The following is a 9,936-nucleotide window of genomic DNA, read 5'->3' as shown; positions in this document are numbered from 1 at the left end:
TGTATGGTCCAAGATTTTGATCAATGACCTTGAGTGCGGGCCTATTATTGAGGTCTGCGAATAAGTTAACTTCCTGTGGCAGAAGACAATTGTTCAGCGTGTGACCTGGAGAAGGTACGGTTTTCAACGTGACGTTGCCTTGCGTGCTATACTTCGTTGCGTGGCTGTAATCAAGTGTTAAAATCGTTCATGATCAATTATTTCCACGATTGATTTCCGGAATAAGTTGTTGCACCTTGTTTCAGATTTGAGTTGCACTTCACGTCGGCACACGCCGCACAGCAATATTGCGAACGGCATTGCAGTCGACCCGTCAGTGCAGTCAACGACTGCTGACAACACATAAAGATGCACCTTTGCTAAACCTGGAGCATGTGCGAGTAAGTAGTAGACGTTGTTGATCATCCTCTGTGCGTTTGTGTGTGTCTGTCAGTGTTTGTGTGTGTCAGTGTTAGTGTGTGTGTGTTTCACAAACTTTGTCAGAGTGTGCGCGTGTGTGTGTGTGTGTTTTGTGCATATTTAATGTAAGTTAAGTGATTGAATGAGTACGTGTAACCTTGAAAGTGTGTGAGAGTGAACATAAAAGGGCGCATGTACATGCCGGAAAGAGGTGCACATGTCATGAACATGCGTGTTCGATGGTGTATGTGCAGTTTAAAAAAAAAAAAGTGTGTTGCAGACGACAGTGATCATGGAGCAGATGTTCCCCCCCAAGCTGGCGAGGAAAGGCGCGCTGCCCAAGGTGACGCAGAAGAACCGCATGCTGAACTTTGTGGACAGGGTGCACGCCCACAAGACACCTGACATCACATGCATCCTCACAGACTTTGTTGAAGGTTGGAACTTTGGTGGTCACACTTTGAAATACTCTTGCAAAATATAGCCTCAATATATACATGGGGTACAACTATGGGCATAGTCTTTGTTATGGGTAAATGGAAGAGGGAAAATCGTTCAGAGTGTGTTAACTGTTGTCCTCAGTGTCCTTAGCTGTCAGTTTGTCTCACACGACTAACCATAAGGAAAAAAAAGAAATTGTATGTTTCTGGTCACCCGACCCTACCTAGTTTTTTTCCGCCGACCCTAGACTTTTTTTTATTGCATTTGTAAAAACAAAAGAAAAAAAGCGCAGGGCTCGACAATAACGAATGCCCGACAGCCCGGGGCAAGCGTTTGAACCTGTCGGGCAAGTAAACCTTATGACCAGCTGCCCGACGGGGCAAGTGACATTATGTCAGTGAAAATTAAAATGTATTCAAATACCTTGGCGTACAAAGGACCAAACTTCCGAAGAACAAGACTCTTCCAATGTTTCCCCCAATGTTATCGATCGCTTCTGCTAACCGAAAATGCTTTCGTTCATGTATTCACCCCATTCAGGAATTTCCGATTTGGTGACATTTCTTAATCTAACGCGGCTTCTCATTGGTTTAGGTCACGGCTAAGAGCCAATCAATGAAGAGCTGTCTGAAAACTGAGAAGCACAGTTCAAAATGGCTTCGCAGTCGTCGATGTTTTCCTTTTTAACAACTTCAAAGCGCATGAAACGTGTTATGAGTGACTGGCGTTCAAGCCTGAACACAGAGACTCTGTCCATGCTCATGTACTTGAGCATTGAAGGGCCAGAACCTGATGGCTACAACTCAGCTCTTGCTGTTCAAAGGTGGTGGGAAGAGGGAGAGAGAGCAAGAAGACCAACGTAGTCGTTAAGCAATGATAATAAATAAATACCTTCACTTGTTGAAAGAAAGAAATGCTTGCAAAACATCTTTGAGCAAAAGAGTCAGTGTGTTACTGTTTGCGTTACTCCGTTTTATTGTTTTATATCTCATTCTCTATTTAGTTTATTGTGGCAAGTAAAAAAAAAAAATGGGGCAAGTAGTTTTGATGTGTACTTGCCCGACAGGGCAAGTTGTCAGAAAAGTTAATGTCAAGGCCTGAAGCGTCAAAACAAAAGTAACAGGCGGCAGACAACACAAGGGGGATAACCCCGCATCCCTTTTGTCTCATTTGTTTTGTAATGTGTTGTCTTTCTCTTTGTATAGTAAGTCCAGTCTCTTTGCGTCACTGTATAGTTATTTTCTACCCTGACCAACAAAACAAAATAAATCCCTACCTACCCTATTTTGTGTAGCCATGTTACCAGAAACATACAACTTCTTTTTTTTTTTGTGCCTAATCATATTTTCCCACTGCAGGCGTGGGTATCCGTGGCGACACAGTGACGGTGAAGAGACGACTGTTCCGCGGAAAACTCTTTCCTGCCGGCCAGGCTGTGTACGCAACAGACGAGAACGTGGAGAAGTTCACCAGGGAAAAGCAGGTACAGTATATACTCCTTCCACACACACAAATGTGGTTTTTTGCACCCTTTACCAGTATTGGCGTTAGCCAGTAATTACCGTTATTTTACCGGTTAAAATGAGAAAATACTGGAAAATAATTGGCTGCCGGTATAACCTACCGGATGAGTTTTAGAACTACCTTTTTTTTTGCTGGTAAAACTAAAAAACCAGTACTCTGAGTTGGACTCGTACTAGTTCCAATGACCAGCCTACCTTTTTTTTTAATCATAAAAGTTTGCGTACCGGTTTGAAAAAATATTAGCGCCATCACTGTTTACTTCACCTTTTTTTCCAATTTTCATTTTTCAAATTTTCTGTTCACGTCAACCTCTGTAAATTCCAAAAGCAGAGGAATGAAATCAGGTTGTGGTCTTAAAGGGGGAGTTCCACTGTAGCATCCTTCCTGTATGTACACTAGCATGTTCACATGCAGCCACAGATCTGTACCAGCCTTCCTGTATGTACACTAGCATGTTCACATGCAGCCACAGATCTGTACCAGCCTTCCTGTATGTACACTAGCATGTTCACATGCAGCCACAGATCTGTACCAGAATTATCGTGGAATAAAACCAGCCAGGTTTCTTTTTATCAGTATTGTAATCTGCATGTTATGTTCCGTTATTACTTGTGGACGAATGGTATGTTATATGTCTGTCTGTTTTGTCCTAATGTTGTGAATAAATGTCTTGTATACTTGACATTTACATCAGAAGTGTGTCGTAACAATGAACTGCTAACATGTATATCAAACTCTAGGTTTCCTTGAGTGATAAATGTTGAAGGATGAATGATGTCAGGAATGGGAATTGTCCGCCAAAAGGCAAATTTCCGCAAATTTTTTTTTTGTTCCGCCGAAAACGCAAAAGTGTTTGCCGAAAAAATAAATAGGGGAGGCAAAGTGTGAGTTTAGAGGGAGCGGTTAGCGACAATAAACTCTATTTAAACGAGACAGATATGCGGGAAAGGAGGGGGGGGTGTAGAGGTAATGCAGGGGGAAGTGATAGCAAGTCCCGTGGGAACGAATGCGGGGAATGGAAGAGGGTTGGAGGGCAGGGGGTAGGTGATGAGTGAAGGAGAGCCATCTGGAATGAAACAATGGTAACCGATAAGGGGGAGTCCGAGAGAGAGCGAGTACCGAAGTCATTAGTAGCAGCGCGGCGGCCAGCAAGCAAGTTCAGCGACTTTTTCAGTCCTGCAAACCCCCCATCCACCCCCCGGCATCCACCTCAGTATTAGTTTTGTTGACGGTTCGCTGCGTGCATTGTGTACCCCCTTTCGAGATGATTGCATATGCATATTTTGAATCAATTTCTTGCATAGTATAATCAAAATGAGGGCTATATATGTGTTAATTAGTAATTGATGTTGTTGAATTCATTGTCATTGTTTTTATTTTTTTTTTATGAATAAATTCCTTCCCCTGTAAAATGATGGTGTAGAGGAACACAGACCTGTACAGGCTATTGCATGTGATTAGAGCATCCTTCTGTTGTGAGATATCTACATATTAAGAATCAACAGCCTAGCTGCTTCCTATGTAGATTGGGATTTGTTAATGAATTAATCACACACAGGTGTCATTTAGTGATTTACAAACTGTACAAAAAGATGATCCTACATTAGTGAGAGAGACCACCCATTGTAATGAACAATTTAACCATCTCTTCACACATTCATGTAGATTTCATGTAAATGAGGTCGGGTCAAACTACAGTCTTGCATGGACCTATTTTGTCACGGCCCATTGTGACAAAGTCACCAAGACAAACTTCATTCTTGAAACACTTTTGAATTTGTTGTTAATCCTCTGGAAGAATTTGTGTGAACCTACACATGATGCTAATCTTGTTGTGGCATCTTTCAGCTTTTGACGTCAGAGATTTTACAACTTGGAAGAAATGAAAGTCTTCAATTTGCACACACTTTGACTTTTTGAAGTTTGAAGCAGAAGGCATGCAAGTGTAGAATGTAGGATAACAAATAAATGGAACAAGGGACTGCGGGTGAGAGGAACTCGAACCGGATAACAATAAAAAATGAACTCACAAGAAAACAGCAACTATTATTATTTGTTCATGTTGCACTTTTCTTCGGATAAAGAGTTTGTAGTCATAATTGTTACTGTGGTAAAAGAAAAATGTCTGCAACAATATTATTTTTGACTTTCTTTCTTTTGTTTGTTTGTACAGGAGAAAGGAATAAAAGAAGAAGCAAAACCTCTGGGAGTGTACGGTGAAATGGTAGGTGGTGTGCATTCTGATTGTTTTGACATATGTATGTGACTGTTACTAATGTACAGGGATTGGATTGGGTTTTGTCCACTAGAGGTCCATTGACTGACTCAGCCATGAATCAATCAGTCATTTTGCAAACCAATCAGTCAAGAAAATAAACTTTCCTTCCACCACGGGACTGCCGCAATTGTGCTTTACGGCAGGGAGGAGAAACTTCTGAAAGTTGTTTACAATGTACAAATGAGAGGAAAATTCAAATCTTTTTTTCATTTTCTTGTTTATTTTCCAATGGACTTACATGAAGAAGAATAAAGGGTCTGAGGACACAATAACCATATTCATTTCAATTAAGTAAGGAAGGGGGGAAAAAAGAAAGAAAAAGACAGCAGACAAAAATAAGACGAGCTGACTGACTGCTGCATGTCTATCAGTCAGTTGACGGATTGAGACCCATGTGTGTCGGTCTTTTCCGAATTTAACATGGCAAAAGACCGATGACCGACGCCCAAGCCAATCCCTGAATGTATACATGTGTACATTTTCAAGAGGAGGTGCAGACTTGGGTTTTGTGTGTGTTTCTTTTCTTCTGGTAGTGAAGGGTGGGTGCTGGTGTGCATGTCGCATGATATCTGTAATCAAAGGGTGAAAAAAAAAACCCGCGGGTTAGGGAGAAGAATTTACTTGATGCTCCCTAGCATGTCGTAAGAGGCGACTAACGGATTCTGTTTCTCCTTTTACCCTTGTTAAGTGTTTTTTGTATAGAATATAGTCAATGTTTGTAAAGATTTTAGTCAAGCAGTATGTAAGAAATGTTAAGTCCTCTGTGCTGGAAACTTGCATTCTCCCAGTAAGGTAATATATTGTACTACGTTGCAGGCCCCTGGAGCAATTTTTTGATTGGTGCTTTTGTGAACAAGAAACAATTAACAAGTGGCTCTATCCCATCTCCCCCCGCCCCCCCCCCCCCCCCCCCCCCAGCCCCCCTTTCCCCATCGCGATATAACCTTCGTGGTTGAAAACGATGTTAAACACCAAATAAAGAAAGAAATTGGAAAAAAGAAAAGCTGTGTTGTAACATTAGCATTAGTCCAAGGCATCTGTCATGATCAAGTAACAATTAACATCGATTGAAGTTCTTTCGGTTGGCTTTTTGTAGATGAGGTTTTAATATCCATTTGCAGGTGATTCTCTTATGTGGAATTTGGTAAATATGCGATGCCTTGTTTTGATCGTTATCATGATTACAGACGGTGAACCAGCTGGCAGGGATGTACCTGAAGGTGCCCATGTCAGGAGACAACAGCTGGGTGCTCACCCCCAAGAACGTCCGAGTTGCTCTCAGAAAGGCTGTGAGTACCTGGATGGGACTGTCCTGAAAAGAGGATACACCCCACCCCACACCCACCCCCCCTGCCCCCCACACACCTTTTAAGACCCCTGATTGAAGTATCCCTCCTTTTTAAAACTTTATTTTTTTCCGGATTTATGGAGGTCTTATTAAGGGGGTTCCCCTATACACAAGAAAGTCACATGTTCTTTCCACTGTGTAACTGACTCACGTTGTCGCAATTATTTCATTTTTAACTGAAGCTCTCAGCTCCCCCCCCCCCCCTCCACTAATACATCCCATATCTGCAAAGGGGCAGCAACCATTTTTTAATTTGGAAGTCCAGGGTCGTTCACAACCTGTACTTTTCACAGGGGTGGGACTTTTCCTCGAATCCACAACTTACGAATTCCGCTGGAGTAATCTATTTTTCCGCGTCCCATTAGTCATTTTGTGCTTCAGTGCATTGAATCATACTATTGGATTATGGATACATGGTTCATTACGTAAGTATGCACCATTACAATGTTACCATTGTTGTGTTGTTGTTGGGGTGGGTTTTTTGGTAAGGGGGGGGGGGGGGGGGGGGGGGGGAGGAGAATGTCTTTTTATAACTTATCAAAACAAGTTGAATTTTAGTCTCAGAATGCACCAGATTGTACAGATTTTAATGTACCATTTCCTCTTTTTTCATCACAAGAGAGTCCCACCCCTGTTTTGACTTTGAATCTCTCTTTACAAAGTTTGTGTCGTACATGGTCCACATTATCTGGCCTGTGTCACCCACAATTTGATCCGGTGAAAATTGAAAGAGCAAAGTGCTTTGAATGATGGTGCAAAGTGCTTTGAATGATGGTGCAAAGTGCTTTGAATGATGGTGCAAAGTGCTTTGAATGATGGTGCACAGTGCTTTGAATGATGGTGCAGAGTGCTTTGAATGATGGTGCAAAGTGCTTTGAATGATGGTGCAAAGTGCTTTGAATGATGGTGCAAAGTGCTTTGAATGATGGTGCACAGTGCTTTGAATGATGGTGCACAGTGCTTTGAATGATGGTGCAATGGCACAGTGGATAAGACGCTGGCCTCCTGTGCAGAAGGTTGACTGTTTAAATCCTGGCTGCCCCTGATGGGTTAAGGGTGTTGATTTTTCCCATCTCCCAGGTCAACTTATGTGCCGACCTGCTAGTGCCTTATTCTGTTTTGTGTATACATGCATGTACGCACGGAAAGATCATGTAATCCATGTCACATTTCGGTGGGATATAGAAACATGAAAATATCAAGCAAGCATCCTCCAAAATTGGCATATGGCTGCCTAAATGACAGGGTAAAACAGTCATACATGTAAAAACCCACTCCTGCAAAGAAAAAACAACACACAAGTGAACGTGTGAGTTTCAGCCCATGAGCGCAGAAGAAGAAGAAGAATGATTTTGTTGGTGTGTTTTCAGGGTGTGGAAGTGATAGAAAGCTGCAAAGAAAAAAAAACAAGTGAATGTGTGAGCTTCAATCCATGAATCCAGAAGAAGAAGAAGAATGATTTTGTTGGTGTGTTTTCAGGGTGTGGAAGTAAAAGAAAGCTGCATCACACTGCCCCAAGAAGCCATCACAGGGCCCGAAGAGTTCAACTTCAGAATTACTGTAAGTGGCAAGTGCACACAATGATAATTTTTATGTGCGTGTGTCTGTGTGTGTGTGGGTGTGAATTTGTGTGTGTCAGTTTGTGTGTGTGTGCATGTGGGGGGGATGAGTTTGTGTGTGTGTGTGTGTGCATGCATGTGAGTTTGTGTGTGTGTGGGTGTGAATTTGTATGCGTGTGTGTGTGTGTCGTTTTTTCTGTCTTGCTGTCTGTGTAATTATTGTTTTCTGAATTTGACTATTTGGTCTCTCCCTCAACAGAGTTTTTTTCAATTTTAATTGTGAATGTCTATTTGTGCATTTAGTTATCAACTTGATGACTGTATTTGCAGAAAATATTGAATAAGAATGAAGAATTTTCACATCCATTTGCGCCTGGATATTTTTGTGCATGATAACATTTTCATTAAACACGACCTTCTTTCACTATTTTAAATATCTTTTTAATTTCAAAAGAATATTTTCTGCTTCCAGGTCAACGGGGTCAAGTCGGTGATGGTGAAAGGGAGAGTAGTCCTACGACACAACGATCCGTCCAAAGACGAGCGGATAGAGTTACCCCCCACCTGGTTGCCGACCACAAAAATCAAGAAGACAAAACAGTCGGCTGAGAGTCTGGGAGATTCTTGAAAGAAAGTTAAAAGACGTGTTTTTTGTGTGTTTGTTTGTGGTGCATGTGAAAATACAATGTTGGAAAATAACTTGCTTTGTTCTTGTGGCAGAGTTGCGCCCCTTGTGAGGCAAGCACACGGCTGGGCAGTTGAGGAAAGTAATCAAGACATTGCAGTGAATACTTGAGCACTGATTTGTAACTCTTGTCTGCTGGGTATGACGCCCTTTTCTTTTGAAAGTGTGCTCAAGGGAGGTCACTCTTCACTGACGTCATGATCGCTTTCTCTCTTTGGTCAGGGTCACTCTCATTCTCTCTGTCTGTCTCCTGGAACCTCTCTCTGCCTTCCTCTGTCCGTCTCGCTCTGTCTGCCTTTCTCTGTCCTCATGTCATGCTCTCTCTCTCTCTCTCTCTCTCTCTCTCTGTCTTCTGCATGTCTTTCTCTGTCAGTCACACACACACACTCTTCTTCTCTTTCTTTCTCTCGCTCGCTCGCTCTCTCACACACACACACGATTAAATGTTGCAGACAAAAATGTTTATGTTCTAGCATTTTTATTTCAAGCACGACATCAGTATGCATCAGAGTTCATTAAAAAAACACTAGGTTTTACAAACAAGTCAAACATTCAGGGCTGCCAGGTAGCATGGACAGTTAAAAAAAACCAAGGCATCACAAAAAAAGGTCAGCTATTAATGAAAGGACATGTGCATAATACCAAAAAGCAGAACAAAATTCACTTTTCCTGCCCACCTGTGCAGAAAAGAATGATACGGCCTCACAAAGAAACTGATCACCAATAGTAGAAGTCATGAGGAAAATGTATATTATCCAAACATAAACTTATATTGTGCAAAATTACTGATTTATTAAAACAAAATTATTTCAAAAGACTAGAAGGCAAAACTGTGAGACAATCAGAATTCGCGGCCCTTCCAAAACAGCAGACTGAAAACATCATTCAGGGAAAAAATAATTGAATATTAGTCTCCTCCAAGTATACAAAACCTTTTTTTTTTAATCTTTTTATTGCAATATTTTCTTTTTTCAGAGAAATGACAAGAGGAAGTCTACAGTGGAACCCCCCTTTTAAGACCTCAAACAATCTGAGAAAATCAGGTCTTAAAAAGGGGCGAGTCTTAAATTGGTACATTTACAGAGGTTATGAACAGAACATCTGAGAAAACAAGGTCTTAACAAGAGGCGAAGCCTTCAAGACTCCCGTGAGAAATCGACAAACAGTAACACAAACATTCTGTCACACGTACACACACACAGTAAGCATAGGTGACACGGTGCAAGAGTGCGAGACACTAGATCTAGATCTGTCTGTCTGTAGCCTACTTACGGGGACACGACTGCCAGATGGCCAGATCAACACTGCGCTTTCGACAGCGCTTCCTCGCGCAGACACTGGAAACACGCTGTGCAGATTAACCTGTAGGAAATCTCCTTTGGTATCTTCTTTATCTATTTTTCTGGAGCTACGAAACCGAACAATGTGAAATCGTCTTCTCCGAATCGGCGAACTGCAGCTCGGTGATAACTGTATCTATACCACAATCCTTCACGCGATATGACCTAACCTTGACCCCTGACCTGGTCTACATACCACACACGACACAAACCAGTCACCTGTTTTTACCCCCCCCCCCCCCCCCCCCCAAAAAAAAAAAAAACAACAAACAAACACCACCCGTTTTCGTTCGGACCACAAGAATTTCATAGAAAGGCAGGACAAAAAGTGAATTGAAACCGAATAGCATTTGCAAGCAGTA

At 41.9% G+C, this 9,936-nt stretch overlaps 1 protein-coding gene across 1 annotated transcript; it reads left to right on the top strand.

Annotated features, from left to right (window-relative positions):
- The first annotated feature begins 33 nt into the window (after positions 1 to 33).
- LOC138949750 (large ribosomal subunit protein bL9m-like) lies at positions 34 to 8,248 on the top strand. The gene is made up of 8 exons (XM_070321569.1): positions 34 to 114; positions 246 to 380; positions 680 to 836; positions 2,199 to 2,323; positions 4,538 to 4,588; positions 5,830 to 5,931; positions 7,470 to 7,550; positions 8,022 to 8,248. The coding sequence occupies exons 3-8, from the start codon at positions 692 to 694 to the stop codon at positions 8,175 to 8,177; spliced, it is 660 nt and encodes a 219-aa protein (XP_070177670.1). The 5' UTR covers positions 34 to 114; positions 246 to 380; positions 680 to 691; the 3' UTR covers positions 8,178 to 8,248.
- The last annotated feature ends 1,688 nt before the right edge of the window (positions 8,249 to 9,936 follow it).

Source organism: Littorina saxatilis, linkage group LG16, assembly GCF_037325665.1.
Source record: "Littorina saxatilis isolate snail1 linkage group LG16, US_GU_Lsax_2.0, whole genome shotgun sequence".
NCBI lineage: Eukaryota > Metazoa > Mollusca > Gastropoda > Littorinimorpha > Littorinidae > Littorina > Littorina saxatilis.
Note: the sequence above shows the minus strand (reverse complement) of the source record. Positions and strands in the feature narration are given on the sequence as shown.